Raw genomic sequence first — 18,537 nt, forward strand, 5'->3', positions numbered from 1 at the left:
AAGTTCACGACAGTACAATTAGACAAAGTCTGAACATGTGTGGTGTTTATTGGAAGGTTTGCCAGGAAAAAACCCTTTCTCTCTAAAAAGAAAATGGCAGCATGCCTTAGGTTTGCATAACGTCTCAAAGGATATCTTTGGACAGACAAGACCAAAGTGGAGCTATTTGGGAATTTGGACTCTGGAACACTTTGGGGGTTGAGTAGAATCAAGAATCAAGGTGCTGCAGAGGCACAAAGTTTGGACCTCAGCATTAGTGAAATGCTGTGAGAGCTGTGCATAAATGAGTCTTTGCAAACATCAATGAACTAACGCAATGTTATAAAGAAGAGTGGGTCATAATTCCTCCATACCGATATGAGAGATTGACAGTCATACAGAAAATGATTAGTTCCTGCTAAAGGTGGTTCGACAAGCTGCTAAATCATGGGGTGCACTTTAGTTTTATGGACTTCTTTTTCTTTAAAACATGCTGCTTATGTATTCTGGTTTAGTTTTTGTTAAAGAAATTATGACACAGTACAATAGGTCAAATAAAAATCGTAAATCTTACCATGGCTCTATATTACCTGTTTGCAAAGGTATGAAGATTTCATGGTCACATTAAACCTCTAAACTGCAGGAAACACGAGGAGCTCAGAGGAGAGTACGCGAGTGGTTTAACACACCAAATACATAAACTGGTATTTTTAAAAAAAATAAAAACGTTCAGTGCAAAACAAGACAGCATGAATTTTTATTTTAATATCAAATCTAAACCACACATTTGTAAATACACAGAGGGCGATATGCCGACTAAGCTGAAACACTTTAAATATTTACATCTGTTAGAGTCTGAGATTTTATTTTGAACTTCAGAGCATGTTCAGTTGTTTTGTAGTTTTTCCACTTCTAGTAAATTTCAAGTTCTTGACAGTCAAATCACAACACGAATATATGGTTAACAGTAGCAACAGCACATCTGAGTTTGAGATCAATGTTTCACAGCACCTTTAAAATAATGTTTTCACCCACTTGTTTTTTTTTAAGCCAACAGTAACACAGAAGCTAAGACGTCTGCGCTCCAGCTGCGTGGGCTGGATTCCCATGTCTTGGCTCACGTGGAACAAGTCCGTACTGGCCAGTTATGCAGAAACATTTCCGATAACGGTGCACGCAAATCAAGCAGCCCAATTAAGTCAGTGCTACCCGGGAACCTCCATAAACAGTCTAAGTACACAAGCTTAAATGCAAACTTGTTCTGAACTCCTGTTTGCATCATATATTAGTAATGACAGTACTTTAGCTCACACAAAATATATCTGTCAGTTTGCAGAAAAGGGTCGCTGAACTTCATTTACTGTTGGGGGGAGTTTGAAATTTGAGTCTTCACTTGATTTCACATTGATCCCGTGTGAGTTTGCGTTTAGCTCCACGTCCTCTAACTTTTTACAAAAGCCCTGAAGATGAACTCGAGAGTTCAAGTGTCTTTTACTGACGGTCACTTTGCTTTCGGCGACAGGCTGGAAGAGTAGATGCGATAACATCTGTCCAGATGGGAAATGTGGACCATCCTCCTGTTTCAGTAATCAGCTCCTTCTTCTTCTTGCATTTGCTCCAAAGAGTTGAGGTAATCTTGAGCCAAGATCTTCTTAGGCAGAATATCTGTCCAGGAAAACAAAGCAAAAAATTTGTAAAAATGCATAGTTGAAGGAAAAGATCTCATTTTTTGTTGCAGGTCAGTGAGTGATATTAACTCAAGAGTATTAGGAAGACTCAAATGGTTTTAAACTTGGCTGTCAAAAAGTTGACACACTGCACAGCTGCACTAAAATCTACTTTCAGATTAACGTTTAAGCTTCTGTATATTTAAAATTCATCTGATATTTCACTTTATATAGATTATAACAAACTGTTTACAAAATGTTTTTACAGAAAAGCCATTTTTAAAACCTTGACATAATCATATGTCCAGAAGACGCATGCTGAGCACAAGTGGCTCCACGATGTAGTGGTTAACATGTTCGCCTTACAAAGCCTCGACAGAATGGGACACAATCCGGTGTATACCTAGTCTCCGCCCCCAGCCTGGATAAATGGCTAGAAGGAAACCATCAGGAAGGGCAGCCAGTGTAATTCTGTGCCAAACCAAACATGCACGCTCTGGTGACCTCTCCCAAAACAATCGAGCAGCCAGAAGTACCGCAGATATCACAGGCAAAACGAGCAGCAACATGCCCGAGCATTTCCACCTTAAACCCCCTGAATCGCTGGATTCAGACAGCCCGACGTTCAAAAGTAACAAAGGAGTGAGTGTGAGCTGTTTGGATACAGACCCAAAAACACCACAGGAGATAAAATGAAGTTATGAGAGAGATAAAAGTCTTATTGATGGTGTTTAAGGGTTAAAGCAGTGCCTGAGAGACTTAAACAGTGCTACTTCAAATAATCCTTAAAGTAAAGCTGGCTAAACTAACTCATCCTTTCATGAAGGTTACAACTTTAGATTTTTGTTAAAACTGTTAAAATTAGTTTTTGTTTTATGGCGATTTTAGAGCCTTTTTGTTTATACTACATTATACCAAGCAGTGTTTCTAATACTTATTCTTTTCTTAATCAGTTAATTTAATTATTTTTTTAAATTCATCGATTAATCTGGTCTTCTTGTGTTCAGCTGGTGGAGGTACTGTGAGCTGCTCCCTTATTTCCTAAGGGATAACCATAGTGGATTGATCTGCGTGTTTGATTTGGCACAAATGTTTTATCAGATGCCGTTCCTGATGTACTCCTCCTGCTTGTGCTTAATTTATGGAATTGTGTCCGTTTGTTGTGGTATTTGACCATAGAGATCCTACAGACAAGGGCTGTCAACCAATGCTCGCTTTGCAAGGGTCACATGCTAACAGGCCGGCCAGGAGCGGGAGAAGCATGAGGGGGAAAAAAAAACATCAAAAATACAGAATAAAAAGCACAGACAATGTCTGAAATTGACGCTTTTGATTGCTTTTAACACCCAGTTTCTCTTTGGATTTTTGTATGTTATAACTTTGCTCTTTTCCACAGCCAGGTGACGGACCATCAGCAGCACAAGAAAGACCCACAGAACAGTTACATGACATGTTTTTGATGCATCTGACAGCAGATGCTCTCTGCAGGTAGGCAGGTAGTTTGAAGCTGCCAGTGGACTGCAAATATACTACCTCAGCTCAACCACAGTTTGCCCTTTAGACTTCTGTGATGAATTTTTGTAGAGCCTACAGGGTAATGTACTTAAGTGGCTGACGCTGTTACCAGTCTTGATGCTTTTGTGGTGTTTTATGTGTTTATTACTTGAGGGTGATGTCCCAGTGTTTTATATGCAGTACCATCTATGACAGAAATATTTTTCTTCCTTTTTGTTGCGGTCAGTTATTTTCTGTTTTTCTTTTTCTTTTTGGAGACATACATATTTGTCCCTTACAATGGCCCTGAGAGGTGCACAAAATACAATTATTTAGGGGAGACAATAACGTGATGGAACAGCTGTTACATGTTCAGGGTGGCGTTTCTATGGTGTAGATTTGAAACAGAAGCATAAATCCCGTGAAACTGGAAACACACAACCACAACGGAACCACAGTTTCCCATTTATCTACACTTGCTGATGCTGGGTTATTTAACTACCTTAAACACTTTAATAATCCAAAGTCTGATCAGTTATCATTACAGTAGTTCTTAGACTGTGGGTGAGGCCACTGCAGGTAGGTTCAGACATCGTGTGAAATAGGAAATTAATCGATTTTGTGCTGACTTTTATTCGGGCGTTGTGTGAGTCAGTGCGTAGAGCAACGGGGGAGGTATTAATTCACTGTTTCTAACAATCTGGACTCTGTGCAGTCTGAGATATAATCTGTAACCAGCTGGTGCATCATAGGACCGCCGAGGTGCCTGCAGGTGCCTCTCACCTGTGAGAAAGTGGAAAGTCTCCGCCTCCTGAGCGGTGTTGGCCAGGTCGCTGTACGACAGGGTGTTTGTTTCCTTCCCTGAGCCGTTGTTGAAGGAGGATAGAGCCAGGTGTTGTACAAACAGCTCCTAAAACAATAACAACAGGAGACACACACAAACGCGCTGCTTCAGCTCACATGCCCTAGACAAGCTAACGGTGCTAAAAGTGTTAGCAAATGAATGAGCTGCGGATGATGTTTAGCTTACTGTAGCTTTGGTGGTGAGGAAAAGAGCGTCCTGGTTGATGCTGGAGACATCAGGGGAGCTCTTCATGATCAGCCTCACCCTGGATATCGGTAGAGAGATCGGCTTTTTGCTGCCCGACGCTTGGTCGTCTTTGGCTGAGCTGTTATGAGACATCTTCATAAGGACAGGGCGCGAGACAAGCGGAACTTCCAAGTATTGTTTTGAACTGTGACGCGGTTTGTTTCTTCTTCGTCTGACCAGATTAAAACCGTCTGGCGGACTCGACGCTGTAACATCTCCCCCTGCTGAAGAGGAGGCACTTTGGTTAAAAATGGTTTAGCTGGTTTTAGATAGATAGATAGATAGATAGATAGATAGATAGATAGATAGATAGATAGATAGATAGATAGATAGATAGATAGATAGATAGATAGATAGATAGATAGATAGATAGATAGATAGATAGATAGATAGATAGATAGATCATTTATCTTGAATCTTTATACACGGATAGATGGATGGAAATTACTTTGTTACAGCAGGATAATGAATAAAAATAGTACAACTTACAGTAAATAAACAGCAGTGCCACAGGTGCATAGTGAGGGCATTATACATCAAAATTTACATATACAACAATGATTTCAAAAAAGCGGAAAAAGTAAAAGAAAAATTACGTTAGTAAAAAGCGGAAAGGTAAGACTCATTTTGTGCAAGCGGGCAAATGAATTAATAATTTATACATTATACATCTAAGAAAAACAGCTAAACATATTACCTACTCATTGTGTCGTTTTAACCAATCGTAATTTATCACTACCACAACACGATTGGTTAAAATTAATCAACATCTTCACACTCTCACAAGCTCGCCTGCGTCTATTAGCGTTGTGTCCTCCAGTCCAGTGGCGTCGCATAATTTAGTCATGTACCTAAATCTAAACCAAAGAAGAAGAACTGATGGCAGGCGCCAGCGCAGAAGAAGAATTGTGCCGCTAGTAGTGGCTATAAATGGGCTACAGATATAAACAACCCAAGTTTCTGATCAATTTGGCTGTTCTCGTAAGTAACTCAGAGCCATACCTGTTTGTTTTAAGTCGAACTGCCCCAGAAGGAAGATTTCAGCCTCTCTACCAGAGTCACAGCCACACAAACGGAGCATCTTCATCCTATCACTGAGTTCTGTGTTGTTTCTTCGCCCACCGGCGTCGTTTTAAGAAGCGGCCACGATGCCGCTGGGTTTGAAACCATGTTGCGCCGTTTGCAAGACTAATTCTTCTTCGATGTGGAAGAAAGGAAACCAGGGAGAGATCCTATGTAACAGCTGCACGGGAAAGAGCGCCAGCGGCGGGGCGTCAGGACCCTCCCTGTCCTCCATCACTCAGCCCAGCAATGGCGGAGGGAAACAGGTCAGTGAAACCCAGTGTTTCTAGATTAGAGCCAGGCCTGTTTGTGATGGTGTAAAGCCTCACGAGTTTGTCTTCGGGCTCTTTTTTTAGACTGGTGGGGCTGTGTGCAGACATTGCAGCTGCATCATTCACAGATAATCCTACAGGGAAAATATAATAGCGCTCCCGGAGCCCACGCTGAGCTGAATTAGGAAGGTTTTCCATTTCAGTTTAAATACTGACGATCACTGTGGGGTTTTTTTTTTGTTTGTTTGTTTTTTGTTTTTGTTTGAAGTTATTAGAAGAGCACAGGTCTCATTTCAAGACTGTAGTCTTCACTGTTCATGTGTAAAACAGTTTAACAGAAACAAGCCGGTGTGACTCCAGGAGTTTTTACATGTGGTGTCGCAGATTTGATCATAATAACTGCCTGAGAAAGCACTGGGCACAACTTTCAGGCTCTTGTGCAGCAGCCTGTGCGAAATACAGATGGCAGAACATAAAAAAATGATGCTTCAAATGAAAGTCATTTGTGTTGTACAAAGTGAAAGTATTTAAATCTTTAAATGAGAGGCGAAACATCTCAACAAACCCCCAAGATCATTTAAACCCTTATTTTTAATTAAAATTGGTAATATAGCAGTCTGTTGTCAAGTGAGATCAAACTTGAAGGGTAAACCTATATGCCTTAAACATTACATAGCTTCACATTTTACTGAGATATTTTTCACATTAAGTGATTAATCAGTTAACAAACAAACAAACTGATAGTTGTTAGTACTGGTCTTAGTATTGTCTCATTGTTTATTTTTCATCATCTTCTTCAACTGACAAGCTGCAGTCAATTGTCCAATCCCTTCTTGTGTTTGTCTATAGTCCAAGCAGGAGATCCACAGGAGGTCTGCACGTCTGAGAAGCACCAAGTACAAAGCTCCTGCATCAGAGAAAAAAGTCTCAACCAAAGGAAAAGGAAGACGACACATATTTAAACTCAAAAATGTAAGTTTGATAATGTAAATTTGATTTTTCTTCTTTCTTGTTGAGTTCATGCATTTGACCCTTGTGTGTGCCAACCTTTTAGCCAATCAAAGCACCAGAATCTGTAGCGACTATCATCACGTCAGAATCCATATTTTATAAGGTACGGTGTTTATTGTTGCAAAGCATGAGAAACAATACTTTCACTTGAAACTGGTCTGATCTTTTTAAAGCATTAATTATATAAATTAACCTTAATCCTTTATCATTGTCAATATATCACAGGGTGTATACTACCAGATGGGAGACGTGATTAAGGTAACAGATGAAGAAGATGGGAAGCCTTACTATGCTCAGATTCGAGGCTTTGTACAGGATCAGTACTGTGAAAAAAGTGCAGCACTGACATGGCTCATCCCCACTCAAGCCAGCCCTAAGGACCAGTTCGATCCTGGCACCTATATTGTTGGTGAGCAGTTATTCTGGATCATGCAGTGCTCTAGTGGAATTTGTTCATTTAAGCTTTAAAAAACAAACAAAAATGTTTTGCAATAGGTCCAGAGGAGGATCTGCCCAGAAAGATGGAGTATTTGGAGTTTGTGTGCCACGCCCCCTCTGAGTACTTCAAGTCTCGGAGCACCCCGTTCCCTACTATCCCAATACGACCAGAAAAAGGCTATATTTGGACCCACATAGGACCCACACCGGCCCACACTGTCAAAGAGTCTGTCAGTGCCAGCAGTTAGTGGGACTGTGATTAAAGACATGGACTCTGTTCTTAAAGAAATAAATGTACATTCACATGATGCTAGTGCAGGGTCAGCAGTCGCCAGCACATCAGCAGAGCATCTGCAGAGGTAGATGTTGCAGTCAGTGGAGGTTTAAATGTAAATAAGGTTTAAATGTAATAAATACTGATATCTGGGAGGACTGTGTCATCTGTGAGGACGCAGGACGGTCTGAAATGTGACATTTGTTTTTAGTGACGCCTAGCAACAGGAGCGACGGGGTCTTTCAATGACTAGTAACAGGAAGAAGCGTCACAAATGAGACACCCCCCGAATTACTTCAAACTTGGCACTGCCTCCAGTCCATACACCCGCCAAGTTTGAAGGAGAACAGACGACCAATGCATACAGAGATTCCTTCATTTATTAAGGAGATAATGATTTTGGGGTTTTCTGATCATTACTTCACATTTGAAGGCGAGTTGTAAGTTGATGGTAATGATGTGTCTTATTGCTTTGTGTTATTCACAAGCTGTGATGCTGAAACATATGGAAGCTTGTTTACACCATTTTTTTTTTTTCTTTTCCAGTGGTAGAAACAAGTTTCCATAAAAAATGTTACTTTTGTATTTGATAATAAACAAAAAGCTCTTTTCCATCACTACTGTTGCCTGTGATTTTTCTTTTGTTCCTTTTTTTTTTTTTTTTTTTTTTTAAACTGATATAAATAAATGTTTAAAAAAAACAAACAGAGATCTGATTGGTTTTTGTTCCAGCATCCTGATTGAACAAATGTCACGTTTGATTTATGTCAAAATGTTAGACTGGTGGTGTCTAAAGACTGGAATGAAGCCACTTGTGTCAGTTAAGCTCTTGACCGTGAACGTCTCATTGTAAAGTCTTTAAGTCGGTGGTTTGTGTCCGTTTCTCAGTCGGATGCTGTTCAGAGTCGTTTAAACAATAAACACACTGTTACTTTGATTTACAGACGTAAGGTTGGGTCACGTGCATCACCGATCTCTAACCAATCAAACAGAGTTTAACCGAAGCAGGAAGTGCGCGGTAGTCATCGCTCTCTGCCTGTGCACTCCTGGATAAACGTCTCGGTGAAACTTTGGAGTCGTCGGTGAAATTCCCAGTCCGCGAAAACTTCCTCATGTCTTGAGTTATTTTTTTTTTCTCTGAGCTGGACATGGTGAACATTTCCTGATCACAGTATGGGCAAATTCCAGTCCAAACACGGTGAGAAGTTACATCTAGTTAGCTTCTTTTTTTATTATTATTAGAAATGAAATACTTGAAATGTCTTATCACTACCGCTCACTGTCATCTCATTATTTGGGCAGCTTCGAAGCCCCGGCAGAGTCCAGAAGGTAAGACAGAAAAGACACATGCTGTCATAGCTAATTTGTACATGAATTTATAATATTTTTTTTTTTTTTTTTTTTTTTTTTTTTTTAAAAAATATGGTTGTTTTTATCCTCTGCAGGACGGAGTTTGGCTTCCAGTGTGCTGAGAGAGTCGCAGAGTAGCCACATATGCAGAAGAAAGCTGACAGAGGTAATGAGTTTTATCTTTGTTCTTATATTAATAACTAATTCGAGAGAAGCTAAACCTATAACTCGCTCACCTACGTTTCCCGTATCACTGCGCTGATCTGGTGCTGACAGAAAAGAGGTTAGACCTGAAGCTGGTGCAGTACTGCCCGGGTACTATTCAGCTCCGGAAACCAGCCAGGTTTTACTAGTGATTTCGGTAATAATGTAGGATCTAAGGGCCCAAAAAGCAAAATCATATTTTGTGTAAGCTTCTTTCAACAAATAAATAAATGCACATGAGGCAACATTAAAGCCAAGTACACGTGTTCTTATAGTGCAGAAAAAACCGCACTGGCTCTTTAAACGCCTTTAAAACAGCATCCAGGGCTTCATTTCAGTCGTGCCAGCTTGGGGACAAACTGCTCACATCTATCCAGGAGACATAAAAGATGTTTGGAAGGTGGTCGTTTATTTATTTCTCCACCCTTCCTCCTCCATCTCTATAAAGAGACTTCCAAGTCTGTGAAGTTCAGCACACCCACCCCCCTCCAGACAGCGAGGTCTTTATGCCCAACTTCACTGAGGGGGAAAAAGAGAAAAAAGGAAAAAAAAAATCCACATCTGGGACTGCTTTCCTGCCCCAGCCAGACGGGTGAGGGTGTGAGGTGGGGTGTTTGGGGCTGGAGTGGGTGAAGTGTGGCTTGTTTCATTTCATAAATGGCATCAAGTGTAATAATGTTTTTTTTTAATTTGTTTGCTTCTGAGACCACCTGATTAAAAACACTGATTGCATTTGTCTTACACACTTTAAGGACAGAAAATTCACTGATCCAGCTTTTCAAGTGTTTGATCTCTTAATATCTTTGGGCATAACTTGTTATTTTAAGGCCAATAAAGTCTGAAGCTCAGGACAATATTTGCACAGGGCTGCTGTAAGAAAAAAAAAAGTTCTGGAAAGTTCTGCAGTTTGGAAAAAGATGTTGACTCTGCCAAGATGTTTAAAGGGCTGTGGTGGAGGTTCTGCGCTTGGAGCACTTCCTGCGATTACATTTTCCAACCCAATGTAGTTTTATCCCCCATGACACCACTGCTGTGAAGTGGTAATGTCAAAAACATCTCTTTTTCCAAAAGATGACTCCGTTCTTTGCATCTTTGTTAGAAAGTCTTCCCCTTAAAATCACATTTAAAACATTTCCTTGTCACAGTTTTCGCAGAGGTGACAGATTAAAGACGGTTTTTAGAAGCTGGAACAGTTTAAAAAAGATTTTGTAGAGATAACTAAACAATGAAGTCTTTTATGTGCAACGTTCGATATATCCAGTGAGGGGGGAGGAGGGGAGCGCCGTGGGTAAAAATTTTAAACACGCCGACTCATAGGTGAATGTTTACATACCTGTCAAGTACCACTGAGGCAGGCTCAGGTGTTGACAGGTTGACTGTCTAAAGAACGGACAGACCTGTTTCCTTTCCTATGATCTTCCGTCAAGTATGTGTGCAGAAAAGAGGCTGAATAATTACAGTTTTAAGTAAATGTTGGCATACTGAGCAGAAAAGGCGTGGCGAGTTTAACTTGAAGTTCAAAGAAAACAATCCTGTCTAGTTTTTGGTTTAGACAGAGAATCCAAACTTCTTTTCAAAAATAATGTGTTCAAAATGTGGATTTTGTGATTATATTTGGGTTATAGTCCATCCCGCAAGCCAATTATAGACCAAACAATCTGAGTTTGTTCACTTACATTCCTCAAATTGAATTCTACCAAATGTGAAGTTGTTTTAGTTACTTAGCTAAATGTTCAAAATACCAGATTGATAGAAGCAGCTCAATGTGAACTATCGGTAAACATGTAAATATGCATTAGTATACAGTCATGTGATAAAGAGGGTTTACACAGTTGTGCAGGAAAACTAAGTCCACACTTACCGCTTCCGTAGGAATTATGCAGCAGCCGGGAGCTGCCAATTAAATGCATTTGATTAACTGATCAAGAGAGTTTGAGCACCTCTAAAAACAGATGTTTGGCCGGTTTGCTGGTCTGGAGCATTCAGGTGTGTTTTAACACAATGCCAAGGAGGAAAAATGTCATCAGTGATCTTAAAGAAACTTAATTGTTGATGTCCATCCATCTGGGAGGAGTTAAAAGGCCATTTCCAAACAGTTTAAGTTCATCATTCTACAGCTAATGGAAAACATTTAAGCTAGCTGTCAATCTTCCCAGGAGTGGATGCCTCAGCATATTCACCCCAAAGTCAGACTGTTCAGTGCTCAGAGAAAAGCCCAAAAACTTAGTTAACATGTTAAATGTTACAGCTCATGACAGTACAATTAGAAAAAGACTGAAAAAGACTGGCTTGTCTGGAAGTGTTTCCAGGAGAAATGCTCTTCTTTGTAAAAAGGTTGCACAACTTAGGTTTGCAAAGTTGGACCTCAAAAAACTGCAAGACTTCTGGAAAAATGTCCTTTGGACGGATGAGACCAAAGTGGAAATGTTTGACCATAAAGCACAACATCACATTTGGAGAAAACCAAACTCAGCATATCAGCACAAACACCTCACACCAACTTTCAAGCACGGTGGTGGAGGGGGGATGGTTTGGGCTTGTTTTGCAGCCACAGGACTCACCACTTTGCAGTCATCGAGTTAACCCTGAATTCCTCTGAATACCAAAGTATTCTAGATTCAAATGTGTGGCCACATGTCTGAGAGGTAAAGCTTGGCCAAAACTACAACGATCCCCAAAACATCAGCAAACAGAAAGGCTGAAAAAAAAAAAAATTGAGGTCATGCATAGGACCCTCAATGAACTGAAGCAATGCTGTAAAGAAGAGTTGGCCAAAATTCCTCCATAACAATGTGAGAGACCACTGAAGTGGTTCTACAGGCTATTAGGTGTGGACCTAGTTGCATAGATGTGCATCAGCTACACATTAGTGAAATGAACTCAAGCTGCTCACTGAAATCAGGATGGGTCCATGGACTGACGGGTGATGCCGCCTTCTCTCATCAAAGCTTCACTGCAGGCAGAGCGTGGCAGGATACGCTGGGTGTGTTGCCTGCATCTGAACACGAATGCGGGTGTGCAGACATGCCCACAAATTATCACTCCCTGTGTTGCTCAACTGCATCTGCTGAAGCATCAGTGTGACACGGGTGAGGGACATGTTGGCAGATAAGAGGCTTTTTGTTCCTGTCTTCTTTTGTTTTGCACTGGAAGACTAAAGCAGAAAAAGATTAATTTTCTTGAAGTATTATTTATTCGATATTTTTCAAGTAACAGAAATTGATCCAAGTCCTTTCATCAACCCTGTCTGCTGTAGGATTTGAAAATATGTGTAAATGCATATAAGTATATAATGGATTTAGAGGATTTAAAGTAAGCTGACTTATAACAGTCAACACATATACAGTGTGTCTAAACCTAAACCTGAAGTGCAAAGAGGTCCAGCCAAGACTCAGGATTTAAGTGAGCGTTTTCATCTTCGTGTATTTATGCAAGAAAGCATGCGAAAAGATGTCAACCATTCAAAAACATGCGGGTAAACCGGCTTTCTTCTTCTTTGCAGTGCCGTATGTTTGTGTGTTTAAACGTGTGCAAAGTAAGCCAAAAGTATTCATGCCACTGCTTTGTGTTTTGGGGTTCATAAAAAGGAAAAATGCACAGATTATTCAACATTGCTCACATCTGGAGATCCATCTTCACACTCACGGGACAAGAAAATCACTTAATTGCTTCCTCCCGCTCTTAAATGTGTCCTCTGATAATTTACACTCTTGACTCTTTTCACAGAACTTGTATGTGGAATTGAGGAAAAGCACTTCTGATCATAACTGCGACATGAAGGGTGAGTGGGCGATCACACGTCATCCTGTTTCCCGTCTAAGGTCTTTAAAGGTTTAATTGTTTAGTGAATGTCATCGGGTTTTATCCACTTAAACGAAACAATGGAAATAGTTCATATAAGTCTAAGACAGAGCCTTACATGAGTAATCAGAAAGATACAAGATAGACCGCAATAATTTTAAGTACCCATAAACTGTGAGTCTGTTAAAAAAGAGAATTATGATGCATTTTTGTGCTGTTTAGTGGTTCAGCCACCAGAAGAAGAGAAGACGCCCGATAAAGGGACCAATTTTCACTTCAAGTGCAAGAAGGAAACAAAGAGGAGCAGCAGCCGTGCTGCTGTGAGTGAGGTAACTGGTAACCTCGTTATTTGATATTCAAATAACGTTATAATATAGTATAATTGTAGCAACTGGTGTGTACTCAGATTTTGGTTTTTCCAAGACTGGTGGGGTTGGGTGCCGGGACTTCGTGGAGTTTTCTAGTAAAACATGATGAGACGACGACTCCTGACTGTGAAGAAGTCTCGCAGAAAAAGCTGCATAAACACCCATTTTTAAATATGTATTCTTGAAATGAACTAAACTAACCTGATAAAACATGTTATCTTATCAGGTTGGTTGCAGGCTGTTATGGAGGATTTTGCTATTATAAAGGGGCTGTAATGTTCTCAGTGGCCAATTTGTTTTTTTTAGCCATTTAAGTGCTTATATTTATTGAGACAATCACATGGGAGCAACTCATGTGATTGTTAGAGAGAGATGGGTATTTCAGAAACTGCTGATCTGCTGGGATTTTCCCACATGCTCATCTCTAGGCCTTGTAGAAGTTTTTGATTTTGGGGTCAGAGGAGAATGGCCAGTTTGCTTTGAGCTGATAGGAAGGCAACAGTAGTTCAAATAACCAGTCATATGCAGAAGAGCATCTCTGAGCATCTCTGAACTGTGAAGGGCTACAGCAGCAGAAGACCACACCGGGTGCCACTCCTATCAGCTGAGAACAGGAAACTGTGAAAGCGTAGCTCCATCCTGCCTTTTGTCAGTAGTTCAGGCTGCTTGTGGTGTAATAGTGTGGGGATATTTTGTCAATATGGCCAAAACCTCTGAAGAATGTTTTCAGCACTTGTTGAATCTGTGCCATGAAGAATTAAAGCATCTCTGAAAGCAAAAGGGAGTGTAATAGTAAGGTGTACCTAATAATAATAATAATAATAATAATAATAATAAAATGTCTCATGAGTGTAAAGTTACAGTACATATACATATAATAAGCAAATACACATATTACTGTAAATGACAAACTATGGCATCAGTATTATTCTGACAGCATGTTCGCATGTGAACACAGGGCATGGAGGGTAACGTGCAGCCTGGAGACGACTCTCAGCAGGAGTGGACCTTCACATTGTACAATTTTGACAACACAGATGAGGTCAAGAAAGAGGTAAGAGAGGGGTTTTTGTTTTTGCTGCTGACATATTTCAGATGTAAAATGTCTCTGTATGCAGTGTGTATATCTGTGTTCTGCAGGACATGTCCAGCCTGATGCACTCCGTGTTTGAGGTTTTAAAGACATCGGTGAAGCAACCTTGCAGTGGTACAAGGCCCCTCAGGATCAAGCTAGCTGTAACTTCCTCACATTATCCAAACAAGAGCTCAAACACAGGTACGTGTTATTGTGATTTTTAGGATTTAAGGACCCAAAACTAAACAGTTCATGACCGTCAAGATTTTAATAAGCTTCTAAACTGTCAGCAATGCCAACATCCTGCACTCACTGAAAACAGATGCAGAGCAGGAGCAGAGTGGATCTCAGGAAGCTGGACGTCCAATGAGAAGGCTCTTCTGTGTGGATGAAAACAAAGAGCGCAGAAAGCACTACCAGGATCTAGCTGGCATTGAAAATTATGCCTCCAAGTTTGACAATGCAGGTATCATAAAAGCTCCATTAATTCTGTGTGTGTGTGTGTGTGTGTGTGTGTGTGTCCGTCCGTCCGTCCGTCTTCTGGAAAATACACTTAAGGGTTTTTTCCTTCTGTTTTTTTTTTTTTTTTTAGACTCACCTCCTCTTCAGCACCATCTAGTGGTGCACTGTGAGAACACTGTGCATTCTGAGTCACCTCAAGACCTCCGTGTTGTTTACTCCTTGAGAAGCAGATCCATGTGTGATAGGACCAGAGCTGAGAGAAAGTCCTGCAGGTTGCATGGCCGGCATCCTGCTTCGTGGTGCCATCCTACCCAGACTCTCCTTCGAGCCTCCCAGAGCCTCCCGCGTCGCTCCCACAGCAGGAAGCTTCATTCCACGGTACAATATTCTGCCTCGCCCCATACACACGCTGGCTTCCAGGCACAGCCAGGACAAGACAGGGAGACGTTTTACAGCCTTCAGCCTTCCTTTGGTGTCCCGCTGGCCCAGAGACATGAGCACCATCACTTCCATGAGCATCATCACCATCATCACCACTACCACCCATCATAACCTCATGTAATACACATCATATAAGACAGGTAAGAGCAGCTTAGTAATATTTTAGCTTAGTCTTCACCTTATTCTGGATTTTCTTTTCTCATCAGTGCCCCAATACAGATATTATAATGTCAAATGTGAGACACATGCAATAAAGTTGTTTAGACTGTTATTATTTATATGAGGATGGCTCTGTTAGTACAGGGGCAGTGACCACAGTATCTCCCCTGACAAAAATCCTCAGTTGCACAACAATGCCCTGCAAGCATGCACCTCTATGTTGTACAAAGTAGTTTGGTTGGAAAAGAATAGCAGATACATAAAATGAAGTACATGATGGCAAAATAGTTAAACCTGTGTTTAAACGCCAAACATTTGGTGTGCTGTGAGGAGGAAAGTGAAGCTTCTCGTGAGGATTCAGATGTTGTTCCTGCTAATCTGTCTGGCAAAAGTTGCAAATAGAAACCACGTCCAGCGAAGGACGTGAGACAGCTGTTGCTATTTATAACCTCAACCCTCTTACTTACCCTCTGTGCCTCTCTCCTGCCTCACCAGAGCAAAACACCCAGAGAGACAGCAACAGAAGATACCAACGGAGCAGCAGCTACAAAAGAGACAAGACGCTGAATCAAATACATACCAACACACACAAAAAAAACTAAAGACATGAAGTCCCTGCGATTCCTTGCTGCTGAGGGCTTCATTCAGGCTGGTGCGAGAACTCTGGAAAACCTCACCTGTGTGTCTTTTAACCTCTACCCACTTCTCTTCAAGGCCTGCTACCTCCACGAGCAGGCTGAGGTGCTGCATGCTTTGGTCCAGATGTGGCCTCTTCCTGAACTCAACCTACAAAGACTTCTGGGAAAGACAGCCGACTGTCAGTTAGACCTCACATCTCGCACCTGCCGGCTTTGTCTGGAAGCAATTCTCAACGGCCTAAAGGTACCAAACCACCCACCTTGAATGTACCCCTAATCATTTTCATTTCAGTTGCATTTCTGTTGTCATTGCCTTAAAACACTCATGAATAGTCACCTTTAATGTAATATTCTCTTGTTTTCTAAGGATTATGTGCTGTCTCCCCCGAGAACATATGCCAAGAGCCTTCACACGGTGGACCTGACTGCCCTTAAGGACACTGAGCATCAGGCCTGCCCTTGTAAATCCACCCTGGGTCGATGGGCAAGAACCCAGCTCCTGACAAAACTGTGCTACGAGACCATGGTGGCCATGCAAGATATGGACGTGTCCCAATCTGCCTTTGAAACATCTGTTGATGTCCGTCTGAACGGCTTCGTCACAGGCCGCAACTACGAGCTGGTAGCTCAGGCCTTCCTGCTCCTCCGTTACTGTCCCCTGAAGCTTCGCTTTGTTAGTTTTAGGGCGGATTCTCTCACTCTCAAGCAGCTGTTCTATGTTCTTCGCCTAGCAGAGCCAGAGTCCATCACAAAGCTGGAGGTGGTGCACAATATTCCTCTAGAGGCCTCACACCTGGAGGTGCTGCTGTCCAGGGTGGAATTCCCCAAATTACAGTCTCTGACCCTGCCAGCCAGCGCCCTGGATGTCAGGAGGCTCGGCTCTGACGACGAGGATCTGCTGGCCACCATTGGCAACCTGCTGGCACGACTGAGCAGCCTCACTGAGCTCTATGTTGGTTTTTCTACTCTCACTGGACACCTGCGGAGACTGCTAAAGTGAGTACAAGCACAGCAATAAAGAGACAGACAACAAGGTGCCCTAAGTTTGTCTATTCATGTAATGCATGCTGATTGTAGACCTGATCAGCAACAACACCAAGAGCTTTAACACAGCTCAAAATACCCACCTTTAACCTTTGTCAATTGTACAACAGTGGAAGGTATTCTGTTGTTAAAATTGCTGATGTGGTGCCAGTGCGAGGACAGGTGGCTGCAGGACAAAGACCCGCTGGGTATTCTTCACCTTCAAATGGAAATAGAACAGGAGCGAGTATGCACAGTATAGATTTTGTAATGTAAAATGTTTTGATGCTCAATAAACAAGGTGTAGATGAGCAAAAGCTTGCAGCACATTGTTCATAAAATTAACAAATAAGTGAGCAAAGACTTTGACAAAAGATTGAATTTGCGTTTACAAAGATGTACAGATGGGTGACCAACCAACATAATGAAAAACATTTTCATACTGATGAAGTGGATCTCTACGTCCTTCACTGATTTAACGTAACACTTCCGTCTAAGGAAAACGTGCCAGCCTGTAGTGTATAAGAGCCATGAGTGTTCTCTTTTATCCTTTGTCACCTGTTAGCTGTACCTTTTTAAGCATTTCCTGTACCGCTCCTGTTTGACTACAAATGTCTACCTCTATTAGCATTTCATACCAGAGTCATTTTTATTCTCCCTTGTTTCCTTCTCACAGTCCTCTCAACACACCTCTACTATGCTTGGAGTTGGCCAACTGCTGCCTGAACCGTGTAGACATGACCTACCTGGCCAACAGTCTCCACAGTGAGACCCTGGTTCACCTTGACATCAGTGGACACAACCTCTTTGACTCTTTCTCCACCCCTGTACACAAATTGCTTAGCAGGAGTTCGGGAACTCTGGCGAGATTGGCTCTCGAGGAGTGCAACATAAAGGACGAGCACATGGACGCTTTCACTAATGCTCTGGCTTGCTGTCAGCAACTGGAGGAGCTCAGACTTATGGGAAACCCTCTGACATCTGTTGCCCTGCTTAGGTTATTCTCCACTCTATCTGTAGGGTTTCCCAAGTTAAGGTACATAGAGGCACCTGTGCCCCGTGAATGTTACGCAGATGATGTCACGTATCCTCTGGACGATTCGGTCTTGCTGCGTTACAACACGGAGCTGTTTCAGGAGATCAGGATCCAGCTGATGGCCATCCTGGAAAGAGCAGATAGAGATGGGGTGGAAGTGTGCACCCCCATCATGGGGGCCTACGATCCAGACATCAATGAAACTAGTAATGAGCTAGGGGTGTCCATGTTGAAATCTTTTAACGCCGTCATCGGCACTTTTATAGGTACGATAACCGATGTGAACAACAGGAGATCCCAGACTTGGAAAGACGATTGATTTTTACTGTGACTAGTCCTGAGCTCAAAGTCTGCTGCTTCATTCAAACCTGTGAAAATGGATCCAGTAAACCAGATTTAACTATAGTTAAGACAGGGATTATGTTAGTGTCAACAAATGCTAACTGTTTTCTTCCAGGACTTAATTATATAAAACTAAACAGATGTGCAATGCAGATAGCAACTATAGTGGTTATTGCTAAGATGTTTTATTAGCTGTATATACAGTGCATGTTGTTTTAATTTATATATTCTTGTTTAAATGCTGTAACTATATTTATAAGCAGCCCAACACTGAAACATGTGACAGATCCTTCTATAGTAATTCTGAAACTGTAATTTGTCATATCAATATATCAAATAAATGACAGACAT

At 41.5% G+C, this 18,537-nt stretch overlaps 3 protein-coding genes across 4 annotated transcripts; 2 read left to right on the forward strand and 1 right to left on the reverse strand.

Annotated features, from left to right (window-relative positions):
* Window positions 1–723: 723 nt before the first annotated feature.
* On the reverse strand, window positions 724–4,430 carry chrac1 (chromatin accessibility complex subunit 1). The gene is made up of 3 exons (XM_004548133.4): window positions 4,171–4,430; window positions 3,924–4,050; window positions 724–1,644 (listed from the first exon to the last, which is right to left on the reverse strand). Exons 1-3 carry the CDS (start codon window positions 4,327–4,329, stop codon window positions 1,562–1,564), a joined length of 369 nt encoding a protein of 122 aa, XP_004548190.2. The 5' UTR covers window positions 4,330–4,430; the 3' UTR covers window positions 724–1,561.
* Window positions 4,431–5,089: 659 nt separating this feature from the next.
* Window positions 5,090–7,905, forward strand: gatad1 (GATA zinc finger domain containing 1). Its single transcript, XM_004548132.6, has 5 exons — window positions 5,090–5,558; window positions 6,414–6,536; window positions 6,619–6,678; window positions 6,801–6,984; window positions 7,071–7,905. The coding sequence occupies exons 1-5, from the start codon at window positions 5,379–5,381 to the stop codon at window positions 7,259–7,261; spliced, it is 738 nt and encodes a 245-aa protein (XP_004548189.1). The 5' UTR covers window positions 5,090–5,378; the 3' UTR covers window positions 7,262–7,905.
* A 393-nt stretch (window positions 7,906–8,298) lies between these two features.
* Window positions 8,299–18,535, forward strand: lrrc14b (leucine rich repeat containing 14B). 2 transcript variants are annotated; one of them, XM_004548130.2, is made up of 10 exons: window positions 8,299–8,485; window positions 8,590–8,616; window positions 8,733–8,803; window positions 12,568–12,622; window positions 12,865–12,971; window positions 13,969–14,064; window positions 14,151–14,286; window positions 14,408–14,551; window positions 14,678–15,128; window positions 15,643–15,766. In XM_004548130.2, exons 1-9 carry the CDS (start codon window positions 8,461–8,463, stop codon window positions 15,097–15,099), a joined length of 1,083 nt encoding a protein of 360 aa, XP_004548187.2. In that variant the 5' UTR covers window positions 8,299–8,460; the 3' UTR covers window positions 15,100–15,128; window positions 15,643–15,766. The 2 variants fall into 2 exon arrangements, with proteins under 2 accessions (XP_004548187.2, XP_076735362.1); XM_076879247.1 differs by lacking the exons at window positions 8,299–8,485; window positions 8,590–8,616; window positions 8,733–8,803; ... (3 more) ...; window positions 14,151–14,286; window positions 14,408–14,551 and adding exons at window positions 16,153–16,781; window positions 17,485–18,535 and having other exon boundaries at window positions 14,988–15,128; window positions 15,643–16,029.
* Window positions 18,536–18,537: the final 2 nt, after the last annotated feature.

The sequence above is a fragment of the Maylandia zebra genome, linkage group LG22, assembly GCF_041146795.1.
Source record: "Maylandia zebra isolate NMK-2024a linkage group LG22, Mzebra_GT3a, whole genome shotgun sequence".
NCBI lineage: Eukaryota > Metazoa > Chordata > Actinopteri > Cichliformes > Cichlidae > Maylandia > Maylandia zebra.